The sequence below is a fragment of the Saimiri boliviensis genome, chromosome 6 (assembly GCF_048565385.1).
Source record: "Saimiri boliviensis isolate mSaiBol1 chromosome 6, mSaiBol1.pri, whole genome shotgun sequence".
NCBI classification, from domain to species: domain Eukaryota; kingdom Metazoa; phylum Chordata; class Mammalia; order Primates; family Cebidae; genus Saimiri; species Saimiri boliviensis.
In genome coordinates, this window is record NC_133454.1 from 130019460 (window position 1) to 130044497 (window position 25038).

The window sequence follows — 25038 nt, forward strand, 5'->3', positions numbered from 1 at the left end:
ATGCCAGGGCCTGCCCCAACACTTCGACATAGGGGTTTCAGATGGAAAGGAGCTCTGCCCTTCGATGCCCTCAGCTGGCCCCCGCTGCACTTCCCAAGGGGACTCCCATTCCTGGTGAGCATGTCCTCTTTGATCCCTGAGACCCAGCACTGCGGATGCTGTAGCAGCTCCCCTGGAGAGTGAGGGAAAGGGTCTGGGAACATCCCTCCGTCCCCCACGCCTGCCTATCCAGAGGCCCGCGTTTTCCATGGAGAGGCAGTGCCTTGGACACTGTCTCCACAGTAGGCCAGCTGAAGGGCCCCGGCCAGACCCTGCTCCAGGAGCAGAGGACAACAGCAGGCACTGACCTTTGACTCTGTCGCCGCGGTGAAGGGGGATCTCGCCATCGACTTGGGGTTGGTATGGCTTGATGACGACGAAGAGCCTCCCGGGCACGGCGCTGTAGAGCTTCCGCTTGGGCCCCGGGTACTCGAAGGCCAAGGGTGAGTCCTTGTTGGCAGCAGGAACAAAAGGTGACCTGGACCAGGCGAGAGGGACAGAGAGAGAGAGTGATTAGAGCCACAAGGTCACAAGCCACACTCCACAAACCACAGCCGGGCCATTCAATACATGCTGCCCCTTGGGCGGCCACATCAGAACTCCTGATGCCAGATAGCAAGGAAGACGGGAACAGGCTGGGCAGCGTTGAGGCCACAGGCTCAGGCAGACCCAACAATGCTGTTCCCGGATCCGCCCTCCACAGAAGCATGGAGAGACGCGGGGTGGTCCAACCACGCACTGGAACGCCGTTCAGCCTCCACTGGGAAATAAAGTTGGGGCCGGGTGTGGTGACGGCTCACGCCTGTAATCCCAGCACTTGGGGAGGCCAAGGTGGGCGGACCACCTGAGGTCGAGAGTTCGGGCCCTGGCCAACATCCTGAGACCTCGTCTTTACTGAAAATTTAAAAATTAGCCGGGTGTGGTGGTGGGCACCTGTCCTCCTAGCTACTCGGAAGGCTGAGGCGGGAGAACTGCTTGAACCCAGGAAGCAGAGATCGCAGTGAGCCGAGATCACGGCACTCTACTCCAGCCTGCGTGACACAGCAAGACTCTGTCCCCAATAAACAAACAAACAAACAAACAAACAAAAGGAAGTAAACTCTGATACAGACTACACCGCGGGTGAACCTGGAGGACGCTGCTCAGCGACATATGCGAGACCCAGAAGGACACAGACTGTGCGATCCCAGCCATGCGAGGGCCCTTGAGTCATCAGATTCGTGGACACAGAAAGCAGAATGGCGGGTGCCAGGGGGTGGTGGCGGGAATGCGGGGTGAGGCTTCAATGGGGACAGAATTTTGGTTTTACAAGATGCAAAGGTTCTAGTGATGGGTGGCAGTAACGGTTGCACACTCCACCTAATGCCACTGCCAAATGGTTCTGAGGTAGTAAATTTGATGTTACATATATTTGGCCACAATTTTATCTCATTTTATTTATTTTTGGAGACAAAGTCTCATTCTTTCGCCCAAGCTGGAGTACCGTCATATGATCTCAGCTCACTGCAACCTCCGCCTCCTGGGTTCAAGCGATTCTCTTGCCCCAGCCTCCCGAGTAGCTGAGATTAGAGGTGCCTGCCACCGGGCTCAGATAATTTTTTTATTTTGAGTAGAGACAGGGTTTCACCACATTGGCCAGGCTGGTCTCAAACTTCTGGACTCAAATGATCTGCCCACCTTGGCCTCCCGAAGTGTTGAAGTTACAGGCATGAGCCAGCACACCTGGCCTATTTTGCCACACTTTTAAAAATGACTAGCCTGGGCAACATGATGAAACCTCATTTGTACAAAAAAAAAAAATACAAAACCTGGCTAGCCATGGTGGCATGCATCTGTGATTCTCAGTACTCAGGAGGCTCAGGCGGAAGGGTCACCTGTGGCCAGGTCAAGGCTGCAGTGACCCATGATTGCGCCACTGCGCTCCAGCCTGGGTGATGGAGTGAGATCCTGTCTCGAACAACAACAACAAAAACCCCAAAAGACTCAGGTGGAGACAGAGATCCAGGGAGGCCCTGGATGCCCGACATTTTTATCCACTTCACTGTGAGCATCAGCCACGCCGGGCGAGGAAGCACCCAGGACCCTCCATCGTGTCGCTCGTGACTTTGTTCTCCCAATGGCCCCAGTGAAACACACAAGAGGAACTAACACCCGCTCCTGCTATGTGTCACTGATTCTGCACAGACCTATGTTTTCAACCTGACTTCTATGCTGGACAGTGAGACACACCTTAACGGGGCCTGGTGACAGGAACCCTCAGGTAACACCTGCAATGTGGCCAGGACAGGGGTCCTTTGAAACAAACACATCACAGGGATTTCAGGACAGCCCTCCTGGTCACCATGCTCAGAAGGACACGGAAAGCATCCACCTGTGGCTGGCATCCTTCAATGGGGCGCCCATCTGCAGGAAAGCGAGTGTCCCCAACCGTGGTTCCCCTCCTAAACTTTAGGTGCTGTGGCCTCTGAGCCCATGGAGGCAGCATCAGTCTCTCTACGAGGACAGGGAGGAAGGGCCCATGTGCACAGGGACCCAGGCAAAACAGGCTTGCAGGGAAAGTTCTAGAAACAGATGTGACCACCCTCTTTTGGCATTTAATGTGAGCCCCCAGCCCCCCACCATCGTGTGCCTTCACTATTATAATGACCCGACACATGTCCCTGATAATTGCCTTATCATTTGCTCTGTGCGTATGTAAAGTTGCAGAAGGACAATGGGGCCATATTTAATTCTGCTTCTTATTTCTTCTCTCAGCATTAGGATGGTGAGATCTGGCCATGGGGACCTACCCCTGTCAGTGTGTTTGACGAGCCAGGGCTCCATGTTCTCTGATGACTCTGTAGGGAGTAGACTGGGCCTGAATCCCCGGTCTGTCTGCCTAACTCCACATCTCAGGGTGGTCCTGAAAGCATGGGGAGCACGCACAGGCAGGACGGTGGCCTCTTCTGGAACAGGTGGGTGTCTTGGATGCTGTCCTGGGCTGAGGACGCTGGGAGATGGGGGAGGCTGCAGGCAGCTAGGACTTCCCTGTCCCCTGTCCCTAGGGATGCCATTCCTCCCCCAAGTTCAAAGCCACAAATGTGGTAGTCACAGGCCCCTGGGGGCACAGGGGTCCCTCTGAGCTGTCACAACCACACAGCCTAGGCACACGATGGAGCCTGCCGGGCAGGGTGTGGCACAGCAGTGCCCTGGTGTCCACAGCCAGGAGAATTCTGAAGGACCACTGTTGCCCATCAGTGGACACCATTTATCCCCAAACACCCCAGGAGTTCCTGGAGCGGGATCTCCCGCAGAAGCCAAGTCTGGCAGCCTCCTCTTGTCCAAGGCATAACTCAGTGAGCCACCAGGGAGCAGAGAGAAAGGACACTGGGCCCCACCAACTCTGCAAGGGGGGCTGAGAAACGCAACAGCAGCACCCCGCCAGCCCCTACCTGAGAGGAGTCCCTGCCAGGCTGCCCAACCCTCTGCACATGTACCAGCACCCAGATGCATTCACTCAATGCGGTCTGACTCAGGGCTTGACTGGTGCAGGACTGAGAGCTGGGAGGGGTGGGGGGGAGGAGAGTCCCGGCAACCAAGGGGACTCCTTGGGACTCCATCATCCATCCATCCGTCCATCCATCCATCCATCCGTCCATCCATCCATCCGTCCACCCACCCACCCATCCATCCATCTACCCATCCATCCACCATCCATTCATCCATTCATCATCTATCCATCCATTATCCATCCACCATCTATTTATCCATCTATCCATCCATTCATCATCCATTTCCCATCTGTCCATGATCCACTCATCCATCCATCATCTATTCATTCATCTATCCATCCATCCATCCACCATTCATTCATCATCCATCTACCCATCCACCCTTCCATCTTATCATTTTTCTGAATATCTATTCACTCATCTACCCAAAGTTCAGAATAAAGGACTCCAGAGTCAGAATTCCTCCTCTCCTTGAACTGCTCTTAATGCACCTGCCCACATTTGCCCCGAGTGATGAAGCCAGCAAGGCTGGAGACCATCATGGATTCTGTGTACAGCCTGAACTTCCAGGCTGATCTGCCCCAGATGTGTGACCTTCCATGAGTCACTTTCCCTCTGAGAGCCTTAATTTTCTTATTTGTAAAACAGGTGGTAGATGGTGGGGGTGGGGGGAATCCCCACCACCCGTAAATAAATGAGAAAATGCAGATGAGCTCAGTTCCCAGCCCCGCTGCAGCTCTGAGGACAGTCACTATCTCTGCATTGACCATCACCCAGGCTGGACCGGCAACAGCCAGAACACAGGGCTAAGCTGACATCATCTCAACCTTCCTCTCCTAGCTGGGGATGTGATATGGGCACTAGGAGGAGCTGGATGCATTAGATCCCATCAGGACTGAGGTCACAGGTGGCCCCAGTGTTCCCTGGGCTGCATGGAATGCTCCTGAGCAGGTAGAGCGGCTGCAGGTCAGCTCAGCCCAGCCCCATGATCAGCCCCCAAGCATCCAGATAGGGTGACTCCATGGGGAGCAAGGTGAGGCATGTGGGCTTCCTCCTGAGGGAAGAGGGTGGGTCAAACTCTAGAGGAAAAATCAGATGGACAAGGCTGACAGTGGCTGGGGCAGGGCAGAGGGCCAGCCACAGAGCAGGAGTCACAGGGTCTGCTCACAACTGTTATGTGGCCGACACAGCAGCCGCTTAAGTCTAGAGCTTGGGAACCAAGTGAGGAGTGTGTCTTCTCAGGGTTCCCACACCAAAGGAGCTTCCACAAGGAACTCCACGGCCCCACTGTGCAGCCTTAGCAGCAGCCGGCAGGGGAGACTGAGCCTGCCCTATTTGAGAAGTTAGAACTTCATCAGAGTTAGTCCATCCACTCATTTCTCCTCCGTTATCCATCTAGACCTCCTTCCATCTGCCCAAATACCTGATCTTCCATCCATCCGCCCACTCACCCACCCACTCATCTACCCACTGTCCATCATCCATCCATCCTCTATCCATCCACCCATCCACCATCCGTCCATCTACCCATCTATTGATCTACCCATCCATCTACCCATCCATCCAACCATTCATTCATCCATCCACTCATTCAACCATCATCCATCCACTATTCACTCATCCATCCATCTACCCATCCATCTATCTACCCATCCATCCATCTAACCATCCATTCATCCATCATCTATTCATCCATCCATCCTCCATCTACCCATCCATCCACCATTCATTCATCCTTCCGTCTATCCATTCACCCATCTTATCAGTTTTCTGAACATCTATTCACTCATCCACCCAAGTTAGAAAGATCTTGCCTGAAGCCCGGCTGACCACTTACTATCAATCATTGGACAAGTCAGCTAACCTCTCAAAGCCTCAACCTCCCCATCAGAAAAGGGGATGATCAGGAGGAACTGTGAGAATATACTCTGCCAGGTGTTACGCAAACATCAGCGCCGTTACAGGGCCCTGGTGCAGCTGCAAAGTGGGTAACACTTTGTCACCTGCACCTGTGTCACCTCACTGGTCCAGCTGGCACTAGACCATGTGTCACTTGACAGAGAAGTCAAAGGGAACGCAGCTCTAAACTTGAAGCTCTTTCTTGATTTGCTTTGTAGAAATCGGTTCCCTAACCCATCAATCCCATGGCCTGGAAAACCTTCTTCAAGAACAGAAAAGGCTTATTTCTTCTAGACCAGCATGCTGTACAGAGTTCTAGGCAGATATTACCATCGGTGATGTGTGGTTCCACCCAAATGCTCACGTATCTTCTTATTCACTGTTAATTTGAACCTCAAAGAGTCCCATAAAGGCAGCAGGTGAGGACCTTTGTCCCTACGTCACAGGTGAGAGAATGGAGGCTCCCTAAATGGTGCCTTGAGTATGGAAAGAGAGAGCTGGTCCTCACATCCTCACTTGGGGTTCCCTGCTCTGTCTGGTGGCAGAATGAGATGAACAAGGTCTCACCTGCTGCTAGGCATCTTATCCTTGTGACGTCTCATTTGATGAACTACGTCTTCCCGCTGGGCCCTGCTCTTCCCACGGCGGCCACACACAGCAGCGGAAGCCAGGCCTCTGCAGCCCAGGGGAAAGAGTGGCTGCCCTGCTCAGCAGACACGGCACCGGGGCCATGCTGGGGGTCCCTCCTGCTGTCCTGCCTGCACAGCGAGGACTGGTCTGAAGTTCCCATGCCCCAAACTCTCCACGTTTTCCTTCCTGTCTGGCCAAGAATAGCTAGGAGGGATTCTAACCCACTTGTTTTAGTCTAAGGACCAAATCACTGTTCTTGAAATGAAAAAAATTGGTAATCTCTGTGGGGTGACCTCGATAAATGAGTTGGGCCATTTCCCAGTGAGCCTGGCTGAATGGGAACTGGCCGACATACTGACCTTTCTCCATTCATTCATTCACCAGTCAGTTATTCATTCATTCATTCAGCAGGTACTCTGTGGTGGGCTGTGAGCCCATTGCCATGTGGGCCTGCAGACCCCCATGAATGGCAGACATGGATGCTAATGGTCAACTGGGCAGATGCGCTTCTGCCCGTCTGATGGGTTGGCACAGAGAACAGGGCCAGGACCCGAGGTCAAGGTTAGAGTCCACAGAGCCTCCCCACAAAGGGCTAGAAGAGGGGTGAGCCGGGTGGTACGGAGAGAAGGCCAAGGCCATGGGAAAGGCTCTGCAGGGACATTCAGGGAGAAATGGATGCCAGACAGTGCAGTGGTGCGGCTGCACAGGGACCAGCTCACCCTGGATGCTGCCTGAGGGCTGGACCGGAGCAGACGGAAGGTGGAGGTGGGGGCCATGCTGAGGTCCCATCCCAGGGGAGCCCCTGACACACAGAGGTATGGGAGAGTTGGCGGTATCAAGAGGGACAATCACCCAGACCCGTGAGCTACTCCAGGCAGGTGCGTCCTCAGTCACAGCTCAGCAGAGGGTGGCGGAAGGAGGGTGGAGAGAGGGGTCAGCTCAGGTCTCCGGCACAGAGGGTGGCAGAACAAATGAGGCATTCCCAAGCCCTGAGTGTCTGTCAAACGTTACTAAAAGTTATTGGCTGGGCTGACAGTTGCTTTAAAGTTGAAGGCTCAGACCCTGTCTGGTCAACATCACCTCCCTCCCTGGTTTCCCAGGATGGTGAAAGCCCACGCCCAAGCCCTGTGTGCCTTGGGCCTGAGAGTTTCACTCTGGCTCTGTGGTTCTGGTGACAGCATCTCTGAGGATGCGTGATGGGGACTTAGGATTATCGACAACGTCCCACCTTGCTGGCTGCAGTGCCTGCTTCAGGGACGGGCATGGGACTCTGGCTACCCCTTCATCTGGCCCTGCCTCCCTGCCCGGCTAACCCTGGGCATGGGTGAAAGTCAGGCTGGGCACGGTGGCTCACGTCTGTAATCCCAGAACTTTGGGAGGTCAAGGTGGGCGGACTACCTGAGGTGAGGAGTTAGAGACCAGCCTGGCCAACGTGGTGAAAGCCCATCTCGACTAAAAAATACAAAAATTAGCTGGGTGTGGTGGCGCACACCTGTAAGCCCATCTACCTGGGAGGCTGAGGCAAGAGAATTGCTTGAACCTGGGAGGTAGAGGTGGCAGTGAGCCAAGGTCGTGATACTGCACTCCAGCCTGGGTGACAGAGTGACACTCCATCTCAAAAAAAAAAAAAAAAAAAAAAAAAAAAAAAAAAAAAAAAAAAGAGAAGAAAGAAGGTCAGGGTCACTGGGGGAGCTCCCAATGCCACACCTCACCCCTACTCTGCCAGCAGGGCCAGCCACCCCCACTTTCTGGGTCCGGATGATGGGGACAGGGGAGCGAGCAGAAGGCAGAGTCCTGCACTGAACTGAAGCTGCTCTGCTGGCCCCATACCAGGGATGTGTCCCGGGATGGCCAAGGCCCCCTCTGCCCATTTCATTCGTCTGAAACCCTCAACACAGCTGTACCTCAGTTCCCATTCCAAGTTCAGGCAAACAGAGGCCACTGGGCCAAGGACAGGCTTCCCAGAGCCCACCGGTTTCTGCCGGGGTCCAGCTCCTACCTGTGTGGCCAGGTGGTGCCACTGCATTCACGCGTGCAATGGACGGGGCGGGGACATGGCGGCAGCATTCACCTCCACCAACTGAACTCAAAAGCATGAGTCTTTCTTCCCCACTGAGCTGACCCCACCCAACAAACCTTGAAGGAGAGGGTGACCAGGACATTCCCTTGTGGGTGAGGCTGGGGCAGCCCTTGGGACCGGTTGCCACTTTGCACAAATACATCGAGAGTCGTTCTGAACCTGAGCAGGCCAATCAGCCCCCTGGCAGTTGGGAGGGACCTAGAAGGAACCCGCATGCCCCCACCCCACGCACTCCCAGGGTGGGAACGGGGGTGTCTCAGGAATGTTCTTAGGACAGTGGCCCAGCAGTGCCAGTGGGTGCCACCAGAGGGCGCCCCCAGAAGCAGCAGAGCCTGCTGAGCCCCGCACCTGCGGGAGTGGAGGTGTGCAGGTGCGCTGGCTCCCGCCCTCCCGGACCAGCACCTCTAGGAGGACGGGCGAAGAAACACACACACACGCACACGCACGCACACGCACGCACACGCACGCACGCACACGCACGCACACGCACGCACACGCACGCACATGCGCACACACGCACGCACACGCGCACACATGCGCACACACGCACGCACACACACGCAAATTCGTGAAAGAAAATCATGGGGGGGGAGGAAGGAAGAACACAGGCGGGCAGGAGAGACTGTGCAGGAGGTGAGGGCAGGGACGGGTGTGGGGCGTGCTCCTCTCTCTGCCACAGAGGCACAGCGCTGCCACAGGCTCTGCTCACTGGGAGGGGCCTGCGCAGTGACGGGCAGTGAGGGACCCTGCGATGTCTCCTCCGAGAGCCCTCACCTCCCAGCGTACCCTGACCCCCACGCTCCCCTTGCAGCCCCGTCCTGTTACAGCATCGGCACGACACCAGCTCCCAGGACAGGTCCCTCGAGCTCCTCGGGGCACTCACCCTGTGCAGGCAGCTCAGGGCGGCTTTACACCGGTGCCAGCTGCTCCGTGTAGGAAGCAGACCCTCCCCACAGCTCTGAGCCCAGGCAGGAGGCACCGGGTTGCCTGGTGCCAGCAGGAGTCCCCGTGGGGGCATCAAGGCTGCACCCGACGGTGTGACCTGAGGCTGGTTCTGACCACACTGCCACGCCCGCTGCATTGCTGGCCAAGGTTTCTGGGGCTTTGGGTCAGTGTTTAGGCAAATAGGCCTGGCCTAAGAGGGGGTGCTGAACATGTTCAGGGGTGCGTGGGGCCTGGCCAGCCCCCTCCCTGCCCGGGACAGTCAGCTTCCTCCTGCCTGCCCATCTCTGCCTCCCCTGCTTCTTAGCCCAAGCAGGCCTCTGTCACCAGGACAGTGACACCTGACGCCCTCTGCTCCCTGCCCCCACGGCCCCCACGGCAGCCAGCGGGGTCTTTCTAAACTGTCCATGATGAGGATGAAGATGAAGACGACCCTAAGAGCAACCGATGGTCTGCAGAGCTGAAGACTCTCTTTTTTTTGAGACGGAGTCTTGCTCTGCAGCCCAGGCTGGAGTGCAGTGGCACGATCTCGGCTCACTGCAACCTCCGCCTGCCAGGTCCTGGTTTAAGCAATTCTGCCTCAGCCTCCTGAGTAGCTAGGATTACAGATGTGTGCCACCATGCCCAGCTAATTTTTATATTTTTAGTAGAGACAGGGTTTCACCATGTTGGCCAGGCTGCTCTTGAACTCCTGACCTCGTGATCCACTCGCCTTAACCTCTCAGAGTGCTGGGATTACAGGCGTGAGCCACCGCACCCAGCCAGAGCTGAAGACTTTCTGTGAGCAGCCGTGGCTCTCCTCACAGGCCCGGTGCTCGGTTCCACTGAATCCACCCAGCACACTTGGGAGGGGGTGAAAGTCATCAGCTCCACTTTACCCAGGAAAAAACAGGGGCACAGAACTGGCAAGTGACTTGCCCAAAGTCATCCAGTGGGGGGGCAGAGCCAGGTAGCCCTGGCAGTCAGTACTGGTTGGGGGATGGTCAGACCAGTTGGTCAGCATGGGCTGATGGGCAGCTGCCCCACCCCCGAGACACAAGGAAGCAGGGAGGCTTTCCCTTCCACGGCACGGACAGCGTGCTAAGTCACCTATGCTTCTGATGGCAACCAGGAAGAGCTCTGGGGCGCCCAGGGCCACCAGAGGCTAGGAGATAGCAGCCTCCCTGAAGGCGCCCTGTTAGTGCCACGTGGCTGGGTCCCGTTGCCCTAGGAAAGAGCTGGTTTTCAGGGAACAGTAGGGCAGGCACACAAGGCAGGGGGCTAGGGTCTGAGCTTCAAGGATGAACAACGATAAGAGGGTCTTGGTCACCTCCCAGAGCCTCCAACAGGCCCTGGGCTGGGCTGCATGGCCCTGTGGTCCACCATCGGTATCACCAGGGCTGATCCAATGTCTCAATAAAGGCCATTTCCACACTGGGGCCTCGGGCCGCAGCCAGGAAGCAGACAGCCCCAGCCGGGCGCCCCCCGCCCCCCGCCCCCCGGGCTGTACCTTGCCTGCAGGACATTCAGACCAAGTGCACTCAGGGCACCAGCCTGTGCACCCAGGCGGCATCCCCTGGATGTCCCTGTGCCCAGCATGGGCCTGGGTAGCTTCTCCATAAGCAATCAGTATGCCATGAACCGGCTCCCTTCTGTACCCCCTCACCATGCAAAGATGCTTCTGCCTGCTCCCCCCCAAGTGCATGTGGCCCTATGCAGGGACAGAAAGCAACAATGGCACCCACAGGCCCCACTCTCCTCCCCAGGGACCTCAAGCAGATGCCTGGAGAAGCACGCCTGCCTCTCTCCTTCCCACCTGCTTGCCTTGAAGGCAAAAGCCCACCACTGCTGTCCCATAGGAGGGGAGGCAGGTACCATTGGCAGGTCCTAGTTGGGACACGGGTCTTAAGGGAAGGAGCTCTTGGCTCATTGGTGCCCACGCAGGGGGATCCTCCTGCAGCACAGCTATTGCTACCATCCAGGGCGCTGAACCCTGCACACACGGGCATGGACATGTAGACGCTGAAGGGGTGAAAAAAGGGACGAAGACGGAACCAAGGCTGAGAAAGACGGGACTGGGGTCAGGGCCCCCAGGTAAGAACAGTGCCCCCAACTCGGGACGGGCAGCGGCTCACAGGGAGGGGGACCAGCTGTCCTGGTTTTAGCACCGGAAGTCCCACATCACAGGCAAACCCGAATGGTTGGTCACTCTACCAATGGTCGTGGGTGACAAAGGGGACAGTCTTGGCCAAGCTCTGGGCCTTGGGTTGGACATGGACGTGAGCTCTAAGAACCGATGTGGAATGGGCGCTGGCGGGACAGGTGCCGTGTGAGGCGGCCACCCTCAACGCCTTCGGCTGATCTTGAGAAAAACCTGAAGCTGGTCTTTCTGGGACCCTTATTATTGTTTATTTATTTTTTGAGACGGAGTCTCGCTCTGTCACCCAGGCTGGAGTGCAGTGGCACCATCTCAGCTCGCTGCAACCTCTGCCTCCCGAGTTCAAGTGATTCTCCTGCCCCAGCCTCCTGAGTAGCTGGGACTACAGGCACGTGCCACCACGCCTGGCTAATTTTTGTATTTTTAGTAGAGATGGGGTTTCACCATGTTGGCCAGGCTGGTTTTGAACTTCTGTCCTCAAGGGAGCCACCCGCCTCGGTCTCCCAAAGTGCTACAGCCGACCCCTTGTTTTTGTAATTGGCAAAAATGAGGCCGAGTGCGTTTTACATGTCCGAGATTACACAGCTCTGCAACGGTACCGTCCAGAAGCGTATATGCGGGAGGCCAGGCAGCCAGCATTTGAGGCAGGCTGGCCACCGTGATGAATACACAGACACACGCACACACATTCTAACAATCACATGCACGTCTACACACCAGCATGCACACAGGCAAATGCACACGCACACAGGCATGCACACGCAAACACACAGGCACACACACGTGCACTCCACACATGAACAGGGAAACACGGGCGGTCAGACTGCAATATTCCCGGCTGTCTGCTCCCTTCCAAGCAGCACCTGGTCTACAGCCGGCTCAGGTCCCTGGCCACGCTGCCTCCGCTACCTTACTAGGTTCTGTACTGGGCGAAGGGGACATGCTCTTTTTAAAACTGTAGTCAGAAGTCTCACTAAGTGTGTGAAGTGGCATTGGCTGCCTCGGGGGAGCCCTTTAATTTAGCTTCCCACTGTTCTCGGCACCTGGGACTCCTCCCTTGGGGTCCTTCCAAGCAAGAATCTAGACCAGAGGCAGCCGGGCCTCCTTCTCTGGCTCTGGTGGGAAGCGTCTGAGGGCTGAAGGCCAAAGCAGTTGAGAGGACGTGGGGCTCCGAGAGGGTCAGGTCTCCCCCCAGCCTAGGGGCCAGGAGAAGTGGGCTCTCACCGGCACGGTCCCCTGCAGCCTCCTTGGCTGTGGCCCCAAAGCCTGGGCTGCTGGTCATGGTCAGGGTGATCAGCCCCTCCGGAGACCATGTGACCACTGACCCCTCCTGAAACTTACACGGAGCCTGCAGGGTGGAGCCCCTGGAGGCAGGGGTGGTGGCGGTCTTCCTCTCTGACATCCCTGACCTTAGTTGGCAACAGAGCCTGATCCAGGCCTGCAAGACCCCTTGCAGCCAGCCTCCAGACCCTGAGCGGTTTGAGGCCAGGGAGGACACAGGAAGCAGGCAGGATGCGGGCCAGAGTCACGGGCCCCAGCGCTGAGTGGTGACATCAAGAACATGGCAACAGCCGGGGAAGCACAGGTCCCGGGCCCAAACCCGAGGGAGCGTCAAATCACCAGACACCAGAGCCAGGGGCCTGCACCAGGTCCTGCCCCCGTGACGTTCTGGCTGCGGGACCTTCTGCAGCCACGCCAGCACAGTGAACTCTGGAGCAGCTGTGCCCGTGAAGAACATGGAGGTGCCCGTGAGAACATGGAGGTGCCCGTGAGAACATGGAGGAGTCTGCGACACCGGCCACTGCCCCTGCAGGTGCGGCTGTCACGCCTGGAACCAACGGCAAGCCTGGCACCTGGGCCTCAACAACGCGTTGCCCCTGGGGAAGTCCTTCCTGGCCAGGAAGTTCTGGGAGGCAGCATGAGGAAGGCCGAGACCTGCTTGGGAGCTGAAGCTCTGAGTGCAAATCCAGCTCCCCCAGCTGTTCATGAGGCAGGAGACTGGGGAGAGACCCGGACCTGGAGCTGGACGCCGAAGTGGGGGCTGGTCAGGAGACCACCGGCAGGTCCCAAAGCCTACCCTACGCTGCCCATGTCCTTGTCTAGGAAATGGAACACAGAACAGGTGGCTGCCACCTGCGGCTGTTTCTGAGACTGCCGGAGATGCCCTCTGTGCCCCTGCCTTGCTGGCCCCACACAGTGGCCCATGGGCAGCTCTTCTGGAGACCGTCCCTGCAGCTGCTGAGACAGCCACACTCCAGAGCCCTGAGCCCCCTCTCCGGCCCCAGCGTTCTCCTCTGGGCTTTCTCCCTGCCGCCCGCCTGTGCACCCCCACTTTTAGTAAGGTGTGGCTCTTGGGAGGACACACGCCATCCACCAGGCTTGCAGCCCTGCCTCTCTCCCTCTCGATCGTTCAGTTTTAGGACCAGAAGTCAGTGCACAAGGAAAGGAAGCAGGGCCTAAGACGCCAGCTGCATCCGCAGCCCACCCAGGACACTCAGCTCAGCCTCCGCACCTGCCCTGAGCTGTCACGGTGGGCCTCCATGAGGCTCAGCAAGGTGACCCCAGCCCCTCTGCTCCAGGGGAGACCGTGCCAGCAGGGCTAGTGGGCCAAACTCAGGCACTGAAGTTTCCTCAACACCGGGGTTGGAATAAAATGGGCTGCCTGCTCAACCGCCAGGTCAGCCCCAAGCCCACGGAGGTGGGAGCCCCAGCACATGGCATTCTTCCCTGCCTTGGCATCACCCGCTCCTTACCCGACGTGCCAGAGTGGCTGCAGCCTCTTGCCATCCTCGCCTGCACCGCCCAGCCTGTTGAGTGACGGGGACCGGCTGCGGGGCCCGGGCACATAGCTCCCGATGGTCTTGGCGGCCCCCTCGGGCTTGCTGGGCATCTGCTGCAGCAGCTGGGGTGAGAGGCTGCGGTTCGAGGTGCCCGTGGAGCAGACGGCCCATTCGGGAGCGCTGGCATTGAGGTTGTTGTCACTGTTGGAGCGCAGCAGGACCCGGGGGGCGGCCAGCGTGTTGGGGGGCCGCCGCCGGCGGTTGGAGTACGCCGGGGCCTCTCGGAAGGGCACTGGGGGAGAAGAACAGAGAGAGCGGGGTGATGGCATCTGCGTCGCGGTCAGCCGGGCAGGGACCCTAGGGAGGCGCAGGGCTGCGTGTGTCCAAGCCCCCATGCGAGCCCAAGAGAGGGGAGCTGTGAGTCCTGGGCCGAGACCCCAGCTGGACTCCACCAGGCCCAGAACTCACCCCTGACACGGAAGCAGAGAGACAGGCTGGGGACGGAGAACATCTCTGTTGCACAGAGCTCAAGCCAGTGCTTCACATGGAAGGGACGTGGGGTCCGAGCTTCCATCTGGCCCGGGAGACATCCGGCTGGCTTGGGCATGTGTAAGGATGGGCCACCCCATCACACGAAGCAGAGAGGGCAGCAGGCTGCCTACCACAGCATCCCCCCTCTCCAAAGCCAAAGCTGGCCCTCTGTGCTGGGCTGAACCGCGTCCCCCCAGTTCGTGTGTTAACGTCCTAACCCCTAGTATCTCAAAAGTTCCCAGTATTTGCGGATACGGTCTTTACAGAGATCATCTGGGTGGAGGGGCATTAATGGGGACCCTGATCCCATAGGACTGGGGTCCTTGTAAGAAGAGGTAATGACCACACGGACACACACAGAGAGAGGACCTGTGAGGAAACAGACAGAAGGCGGCATCCGCAAACCACTGACAGAGGCCTCAGGAGGAACCGGTCCTCTGACACCCTGATCTCAGACTTCTAGTCCCTGGGACTGTGAGGTGTAAATATCTGGAGTATTTTTTTTTTTTTTTTTTTTTTTTTTGAGATGCGGTTTCCCCTGTCACCCAGGCTGGAGTGCGATGGTGTGATCTGGGCTCGCTGCAGCCTCTGCCTCCCAGGCTCAAGCAATTCTCCTGCCTCAGTCTCCTGAGTAGCTGGGATTACAGGTGCCTGCCACCACGCCTGGCTAATTTTTGTATTTTTAGTAGAGACGGGGTTTCACCATGTTGATTAAGTTGGTCTTGAACTCCTGATCTTGTGATCCACCTGCCTTGGCCTCCCACAATGCTGAGATTCCAGGCATGAGCCACCGTACCCGGCCGGTATCTGAGGTTTCAGCCACCTGTCTGTGGTGCTCTGCCACGCAGTCTGAGCCAACCAAGGGAGTCTCGGCATCTACCAGCCAGATGATTCAATCTCAGTGCTCACTAAGAAGGCATCTTCCTCCCTCCCATCAAGTGGGGGCTGTGTGAGGAGGCAGGGGCTGGGCATCCCTTACCTGGCATCCTACAAAGCTCTAGATGGGGCCAGGCCTTCACTCTCCTGACTTAATGAGCTCAGAGGCTCAGAATGAGAGCAACAGCCCTTGGGAGTTGTGAGGGGTGGCAGCCATACCCCAGATGCCCTGGTCACCCAGAGTACCAGAGCCTGAGACAGCCAGTGTCCTTTCCGAGACAGAGGCCCTCCTGAAAGGCAGCCCTCCAAACTCTGGGGCAAACAGCAGAGACCATCACCACTGGCTGGCCAAAGGCATGGGCTTCTTCCTGGCCTGTGACGATCATGCCTGCTGCCGTTTTTCACCAGCCACAGGATTCAGCCCTTAGGATGAAGCCACGCTTGGCTCTAAAGTTCCCATTGCACATGACCAGGGCTACCATCTGGCAAACTGCAAGGCAAGAGAAAATACACGTCCTCCCTGGAAGTGGGTCTGGGGGGACCTTCATGCCTCAGAGAAGGAGGACATCACAAGTAGTTTAGGACGCGGGTGGCCGTGACCAAGCTCCTGGGGAGCATGGGTGGTGCTGGCAGAGCTCATGAGGGATAGAGGTGGTGCTGGCAGAGCTCACAGGGACAAAGGTGGCACTGGCAGAGCACATGAGGGAAAGAGGTCCGGTTGGCAGAGCTCATGGGGACGGAGATGGTGCTGGCAGAGCTCACGAGGGACAGAGGTGGTGCTGGCAGAGGTCACGAGAGACAGAGGTGGCGCTGGCAGAGGTCATGAGGGACAGAGGTGGTGCTGGCAGAGTTCATGAGGGACAGAGGTGGCGCTGGCAGAGGTCATGAGGGCAGGGATAGCTCTGGCAGAGCTCACTAAAGAGAGGTGGCACTAGCAGAGCTCAGGAGGGACAGAGGTGGTGCTGGTAGGGGTCATGAGGGACAGAGGTGGTGCTGGCAGAGCTCATGAGGGACAGAGGTGGTGCTGGCAGAGGTCATGAGGGACAGAAGTGGTCCTGCTAGATTTCACTGAGGACAAAGGTGGCACTGGCAGAGCTCACAGGAACAGAGGTGGCATTGACAGAGCTCCCGAGGACCAAGGTGGTGCTGGCAGAGCTCACGGGAGATGGATGGTGCAGGCAGAGCTCACGGGAGGCAGCTGTGACCCGGCACACCTTCCCCCTCTCCCCAGGACACAGGGCAGCCCAGGGGACAGAGCTACAGCCAAGCCTGGGGAGCCACACAGGGGCGCAAAGCATCCTGAGGTTCCACACTCAGACTTGGCAGAGTTGGACTTCAGTGCCTGCTGTTGGTAGGAATGCGGAGGTGGTACGCTGGGGAGGTCGCGGTCTCATGCCTGCTCCTATCTGGTTCCTCTGTGAAGCCTCTCTGCCGGTGAGGACCCCCACTAAGCAGCAGGGGCTCCTCAGCCGAGACTTCCATCCCACTCCTCACTTCTCAAAGCAAATGGATCCATGAACGCCACCCAGGCTGGCTGGGGAGAGGCAAGGGATGGGAATGGCTGACAGCACCCGCCGTGGACCCCTCTCCCTCCAGAGCCCCTCGAGGGACTTCACCTGGGATCCACAGCCACCACCCATGAGAAAAACCTCATGACCGGGACAGGTCCCTGAATCTGTGTTTTGCTAGTCGTGAGGGAAAACCACGTTGGTGCCGCTCCCTCCAGGCAGACAGAGACTAAAAAAAAAAAAAAAAACCAAAAACAAACAAACAAACAAAAAAAACTTGTGGAGCACTGAGTGTTCACATGGAGGCTTAGGAAGACGTGACCGGCCCAGAGGGCTTCCGGGTGATCCAGGAACTGCCTGACATTGGAGGGGGCTGGGCGGGTGGATTAAAAGACCTTGCAAACGGCTGATGAGCCCACAGTCTCAGAGAGCGATTATCTTTCATTTACAGAGATTATGGGTTGGAAGACTGTACTGGTGTGAGAGCCAAAATCTCAAACAGACACAGCCAGCAGAAAGCAGCCTCGGAGCCCCCCACTTCCTGGGGCACCCCTGGAGAGGCCAGGACTCTCCCTACCCACGTGGAGGAGACATCACAGGGCCCCCGTCATGGAAAGGCTGCCTCCCACAAATGACTCCCTCACGCCCAGCCTCCCCACCCCGACAATGCAGCCAAGTCTCTTTTTCTGACCCTTGCAAACTGGGGAAGGTATGTTCACCCTTCACAGCAAGTGATGGCATTTGGGGGGCTCCTGCCAGTTGGTAAGACAAACTCATTAGGAAAGAAAAGTCTATAAAAGAACAGAACAGATACAGAATTAGCCTGACACCAAAACCCCCAACTGAAATTTTCATGCCGTTCATGGATTACGAAAATCGAAGTCCCAGAAGGTGAATTTTGGTGAAAAATGTCAGAAAATGGGCACAGACAAAGGTTGTTACTTATACAAATTCCTAAGAATGTGTCAGAAGAGTAGGGACTTAGGGAGGGGGATTAATTCACACAGGGAGGCCACCCTGGGGGGATTAAGGAGCAAAGAGCTGGGACATATTCAAATACATTTACTCTGCAGACCAGGCAAGTCACTCAAAGGAAATCACACCGGTGACATCAACGTGAACATTTTAATGAAAATTACCTCGCTTAATTACCAAGATTCATATTAAATTAGTTTCCTCAGCACTGAATTTCCTTCAGGGTTTATTTTACAATGAGCTGGGGCTGGAAAGTGCCCTCCCCATTTCCTTCAAACCACGTCTTTCGATGATATCTGATTCCCTAAACAGAGAGCTCTCTGACAAAACTCTCTAACTGGAACCATCCATGGAAATGATGATTTGTGTGTGTGTGTGTGTGTGTGTGTGTGTGTGTGTGTGTGTGTGTGTGAAAAGGGTTAAAAATAACTGTTTTCTGTCTGAAAAATGATTAATATTCCACCCAACTGCCTCCTCCTTTCAGGCAATCTGCACCCTCTAAGTAGGTGGGTATTTTCTTAGCTGGCTTACATGCATTTATTTATACATTTTTTTTCCCCACAATAAAAATCACACAAGGTATGACAAAGAGCGAGTGCACTTTTAAAGTTGGCCACGCTCCCTCCCCATCCACTCCCTGCCACTGCAACCCAGGGACCGGAGAGCCAGGAGCGGCTCGGGAGGCAGTCATCCATTCGGTGCGGACAGCCATGTGCCCCGACCTGCCTCGGCCAGTGTCTGTCAGCCCTCTGGTCGCCGAGGACTCCAGTCAAAACTTCCTTCATCTTCCCTAGGACTTAGTTCCTAACACGCTCCATGCCACCGTCCCTGTCCCCGCGGATGGCCGTTCCGGAATGCAGCCCCAGAAGGGCTGGAGGCTCAGGGGTGGCACACAATAAGGCGAGACCTTCAAGCGTGCTGTATTCCAGACCAACTCAGACCAAACCGTATCCCTAACCCAAGTCATCATCCCCTGACACGCCAGGGATTAACAACCGGCAATTTTAGGAGGAGCTGGCGTCCCCCTCTCCCCCACCCCAAGAACCAGCCAGCAGCTGCCGATTCCCATGCACCCGGCTCCCGACAGCTTTTTCCTTACCTTCCTTCTTGGTGAAGGCATTTAACAAAGACTTCATTTTCCCTCTGACTTTGGCAGCGGTCCGCTCATTATATAACCTTCCTGGATGGGAGGAAGGACAGGCGTGCAGCCCGGCCCCTCGGTGCTAGAGAAGCTGGGACCCGGGGAGAGGTGGCGGGCGTCTGGGCACGGTGCACTTCCGAGCATAGCTGGGTATGCCAGACCCAGCGTGCTGGTGACAAAGCCCACCCCATATTCTGCCTGTCAGCTGGGAACCAACCGCACGTAGACGGGCTGCTCTCAAACCCGGCTACCTCTCGAGGCGCGCGTCATGTGAGCCCGGCTACTCTGCTTTTGTGCTCAGGGCATTGAGAAAACGGCGCTGCCGAGGGTTAACTCAGATCAGACGTCCTCGAGCTGGCAGCCGGGAGACGCCGGGAGGCATGAGTGAGCTTGAGCCCCAGTTATCCAAGGAAACTCGGGCTGGTGCTGGGCGCTCCGTGCGCCTGTGCCTAAATATAATGCACTGTGCTTTTCTATTTTTTTAAAAAAAAAAATTTTTTTTTTTTAAAGAAAAAGCCAAGTTTGTTTGTCAGCTAGCAGATGTGGAAAGACAGTCAGGGGGGAGGGAAGCTTCCAAGCCCCAGACCAGCCTCACAGCAGACCCACGTTCTCTGGGCAGACAGGGCCATCATTCTGCAATTCCTGAACACGACCTATATTTCTGTTCAAAAGAATCAGACACAAGTGCCCATGACTTCTCTGGCTCCCCCCCATCGAGGTAATTACCCTGGAAAAAACAGGACTCCACCCCCTCCCACTTTCTTTTTTTTTTTTTTTTTAAAGAAAGATTAAAAAGACAATTAAACCGAGACCCTGCCAAGGATGGCCCCGATTCCAGGCGGCAGATAAAAGCAAGCTCTTCAGGGTCACGTTAGGCATTTCCTTAGCATTTCCAACCCAACAGAGGAAGAGAAAAGAGGAAAGCTACCCCTCGGAAATTCTACATGGAGGAAGTCAGATTTATGAAGCACACACAGAGAAGTGTGTGCACACTGGTGCCCTGTGGCAGGTGGGACGGTGAGTTCTTTCTACACCAGGATGAGCTTCCTGAAGCTACCTGGAGCGTCCAGGGCAGGGCTCTGTTGCCCAACGCCTCTGCTGGGCTGTACGTTAGTGTGCTGCGGTTTCTCTTTCCTGGTTGCTAACAGAAGTGCTTCAGAAATTTAAGAAACACACACACACCCCAAAACCAGAAAAGATGAGAAAAAAGAAATACATACACACACACACACACACACACACACACACACACACACACACACACAAACCAGAGAAAGATGAAACAAGATGAGGAAAAAGAAATACCCCCGCCCCCCAAAAACCAGAGAAAGATGAGACAAGGAAAAGCAACCAGAGCACTGAGGGTTAATTCCATGTGGTTGACACACTTTGTGTCAACAAAAATGGTGGCATGAGCACGACAAGGCTGGGAGCTCCCAGGAGCTTTTCCCTGCAGGTGCACCCGGACAGGTTGGCGGCAGCCTCGGTGAGGGCCTCTGGGTTTAGGGAGAGCGAGACCCCCACAGACACTGAGTGTGTGCCTGTATCGGCTGGGCACTACAACAGCATCTCTTGGCTCGGCTTAGGGGCTCACGCCTATAATCCCAGCGCTTCGGGAGGCAGAGGCGGGTGAATTGCTTGAGCCCAGGAATTTGAGACCAGCCTGGGCAACAGAGTGAGACTGTTTCCATGAAAAGTAATTTAAAAACATTAGCCGGGTGTGGTCATGAGCCTGTGGTCCCAGCTACTCAGGAGGCTGAGGCAGGAGGATGAGCTGAGCCTAGGAGTTCAAGGCTGGATGAGCTATGATTGCACCACTGCACAACAGCCTGGGGACAGAGCAAGACTCTGCCTCTAAAACAAAAAACCCCACAAACCCCAGAAATAACAATAAACCTCATCTCTTATTTAACTCACACAACTCATCAGCCGTATCAAAACTCTGCCCCGGGTGACATTCTCACCCCACTGTGCATCGCCAACTCGTAAAACTGAGTCAAAGCCATTTCTAAGACTCGCACAAGAAAACAGTTCTGAGGCCAGGGCCACCAGTGTGTCCCACGGGGTTCATGCACCTCCTTGGACACTCTGAGTAAGGCTTAACGGCTTCCAGAAGAACCCTCCTGAGATGCACAAAGCGTCCCCGCCTTTTGGGGGCCTGACGATGTGTCCTCCGGGTGGACCAGCCAGGGGAGCCAGAAGCTTTCCAGATGGTGAGTGTCTAGTTCACTGCCGTGTGCCGGCCTGGCTGCCTGCCCTGGCTGGCGAGCGCCAGGAGGCTGGGACGGGGATGCCACCGTGTCCGTATTGGTGTGTAGAGGGAGCTCCTCCAAGCTGGGGGACCCGGCTGGTCGTGTGTTCAGCCACGTGAGCCCAGAGAACTCACCAAAGCTCAAGGAACTCTCGGGGAGACTCAGCGACGCTGAACACCCCCTCCATCTGTCAGTGATCAATTCTCTCCCAAAAGCACAGAGCCTCATCCTGAGCCAAGTTTCCGAACCAATCACTGCTCCTGCGCTGCTGCCTTTGAGGCCAGCGGCGGTGCGGGGAAAGCCTGTACATTTCTGGGCTGGCCCGGTCAGGATGGCCCTTGGCCTGAGGCCAGTGCTGTCCTGCCATCTTTGGCTACCTTGCTGGCCACAGAAGACCTTGGGTGGAGGGTGTGGGGAAGAAGCCACTTCCCTGGGGCTGTGTGACAATCCTGCATCTGTTCTGATTGGTAGGACAGGCAGGGGACAAGACAGAGACTTCTTCCCCTCACAGGGGCCACCTCTGTCAGATACGTCAAAAGACGCATCAGCCACATCAAAACTCTGCACTGGGTGACATTCTCACCCTACCACGCGTCACCAACTCATAAAACTGAGTCAAAGCCATTTCTAAGATTCGCACTAAGTAACAGTTCTGAGGGCAGAGACGCCGTGTGTCCCATGGGTACCTGCACCTCCTTGGGCACTCTGAGCAAGGCTGAACGGCCCTGCCCCATCTGAACCAGAGCGGAACGCAGAACCTCTGGATGGGAGCCATGCCGCCGCGCTCACGGCTGCTCCCGAAAGGACCCTCAGCGGCCGCCCTCAACTGTGTGTGCAGCAGCTGGGCCTGGAGGTGCATTTGCTCATAAGCAGGACCCAGTTGGGGGTTCCAAGAACCCTGGGCTGCTCAGGGAGAAGGGAAGAAGCCTTTCCAAGACAAGACCCCGACACCAGGAACATGGCTGGCTTCCATCCCCAGGGACCCTCTGCCCTGTCCACCCCCACCTGTATACCCCATGTCCCATCTGGTTTGGGAGCACGTGCAGAAGACGGCAAGATACGAAGACCCAGGCCTGCTTCTCAGGCTGCGCAGGGGCGGGGCACGACGGGGCTCTGGACACCAGACGATGAGTCCAGGGAACATCCCCCGGCTAAAGGATCCCTTCTACAGACACCTTCAATTCTTTCAATAAGCAGACAACTTTTCCCACCCACACTCAGAGGAGGCGGCGGCGTAAACCATTCACAAAGACCAGGGGTGGCGGTGGCTGCATCAGTCTCATGCACGGACCTGCTGAGTGCCCTGCCCTGGGCCAGGCTCTGCCACATGGGGTCTTCTGGTTGACCCCGCAGAAATCCTGCCCAGGGAGCTGGGCCATTCTTGATACCGCCCTCCCAGCCATGTGGTAGGCTCTCCATGGATACTTCCAGGGAGCGGGGCTCACTTTCCGTGTGCAGGGGTTCTCGCCCTCAGATGCAGGCAGCAGCACCCGCCTGTACGAGCCTCCTTCCCCACACCCACCACTGGCCTCCTTCCTCCCTAGTACGTGCGGACCACTGACTCATTTGCTGGGGAGGTTATGGCACCGAAGACAGAGACTCTGCCCTGATGAACAAACCCATGTGCGCCCTCCACGGTGTTTTTCACTGGGTGTCCCCATCCCTGCTTTTCCTGGGGGAATATTTATCTTTCAGCCCTGGGAGGTGGCCATGCAAACATCAGCATTCATTCCACCCCTCGTTTTATGAGCATGTCGGTGGCCTGAAGCCTGCCCTGCCTGCCTGGCTGGGAGGGAAGTCCGTGGACAAATGTGGGGTATGAGTGTTCGCGGTCTGAGCACTCACAGGACTCCACACTTGGGGTTATCGCAGGGGATGCGCTCACCCCGAGCCTGGGCGTAGATGGTTTGCACTCTCCTCCCATCTGCACACAGGCCTGGCCCTTTGCCCTCCAGGCCACGGAGACCCAGAAACCTGCCGCCAGCCAGGTGACCTTGGAGAGACGGGGCAGCAGAGGCATGTGCAGAGCCTCCCGGGGAATTCCAGGAATTAGCTAGCGCCACTCCCATCTCTAAAACAAGGATTCCGAGGGCGACCGAGAGCTAGTGGTTGAGATGAAAATTAAGACAAAGATAAAAGATGAAACTTAAAAACCCATTTTCCCCTGAGGCTTCCAGAGATCTTTTTCTCTGAGAAAAGCCTCAGGTTTTGGGAATGCCTCCATGGAACTGCCATGCTGGGTTCCTGAGACCAGTGGCGAGGCTGTCAGCTGAGACGGATGAGGTTCAGAGAGGCCAGGTGCTAAGCTGCCCAGGGCCCAGGAAGGGTCAGACATCCCTGCTGCACCCACACAGGCTTCCATGCCTTGGAGCCCAGATGCCCACAGGATGGCTGAGCCCTCCCTTCCCTTTGCCTTGAGATCCTCTGTTCCTATACGGGTGCTGCTTGGAGGGCCTAAAACAACCCTGGAGGCTTGTGGTGGCCACATTCCTACTGAATGCAGATGAGGTTTTATTTCAGATGGATTTCATTCCGGAAGAGGGAGAGATTGGAGCTAAAGAATTCCGGGTGTGAGCTGGGCAGGGGCAGGCCGGCAGCAGAGAGTCACAGCGTGAGTGGCTAGTGGCGAACCTGTCCACCTGCCTGCCTGCCCACACGTCCACCCATCCCGAAGCGCAGGTGACCACCCTTTGAGTCTGTTCGTTGTCCACGGACAGATGAAAAACCAGGAGAAAAGAGGAGAGGAAGGCTCTGAAGTCAGAGAGTTTCCAGGAAGGAAAAGGGTCACCCCCAAATGAACTCCACTCTCCGCCTCCCAGCCTGGCCCTTCAGACAGCAGCTCAGCTGTACTCAGCCCAGCTCCAGCACCTGGCCCTTAGTGCTTCATAAGCCGGTGACATCCCAAGCCCCATGCCCCCTTCCCACCCTCCCTGCAACCCCTGCCCACGAGCACCCCGCAGACTCACCCCACACACGGCACCACCCCCCAAACCCTCAGACTCACTAATCCCTTTATTTGCTATGTCTTTTGACAACTGCCTGACAACGGGCTGAAAATAATTTCACTTCTTGCATTAAAAAAAAGCTCTTTGCACATCAGAACATTTCAAGGTGCTCTGAAGTCCTGGCAGGGGGGTTGTACCAGGTGTTATAAACACACCTGGTGAGACTTGGAGGCGCTCACAGATCTCAGAAACGTCCCCTGTTCAGTATTGATCAGGCCATCGCCTCTGCTTTCTGTGGCTTCGGTGCTCATGCGGTCTGGAAAGAGCCAGGCATGGGAGCCAAGATGCAGGTTTAAGCGCTGACTCTGTCTCATGCCCCCTGCAGCCATGGGCTCGTTGGACACCCCCGACCCTCGGTTTCCCCATCTGTAAAGTGAGACTAGCACAACTCAGTCCAGAGGGTGGAACCACCCGAGCTCATGTTTGGAGCGCGAAGGAGAGAGGCTTGGTGTACGCAACACGGTGGGGAAACCGTCGGGGGCAAGTCCCAGCTCTGTGGCCCTGGAAAAGTCCGTCATCTTTCTGTGCTTCTGTTTCCTAGTCTGTTTAGTGGGGCTATTAATGGTGCCACTTCACAGGAGAGTCGTAAGGAGAAAGTAAGTTAATATTTGTAACAGTGGTACCCGGAGGCAGCGTCAGTGACCACTGAATAATATACTTAATTTTTAAAAAATCTGTTAAGCGGACAGCAAGGCAATTCCCCTGCTCTGCCCATCTCTGTAATAAACAACTCCTGGGCTGTTGCTCACAGT

The 25038-nt window shown here is 56.4% G+C and overlaps 1 protein-coding gene across 13 annotated transcripts in view; it reads right to left on the reverse strand.

Annotated features, from left to right (window-relative positions):
- Window positions 1–25038, reverse strand: part of SHANK2 (SH3 and multiple ankyrin repeat domains 2) — a 684346-nt gene that overhangs the window by 342703 nt on the left and 316605 nt on the right. For 10 of the 13 annotated variants that reach the window (XM_074401828.1, XM_074401830.1, XM_074401824.1 and 7 more), the window contains 2 exons: window positions 13972–14290; window positions 348–517 (listed from right to left, as the gene is read on the reverse strand). In XM_074401828.1, the coding sequence (XP_074257929.1) occupies window positions 348–517; window positions 13972–14290 (489 nt within the window). Of the gene's footprint in view, window positions 1–347; window positions 518–13971; window positions 14291–18987; window positions 20217–25038 lie in introns of those variants that run through there. The other 3 variants (XM_074401833.1, XM_074401832.1, XM_074401835.1) reach the window with 2 other exon arrangements.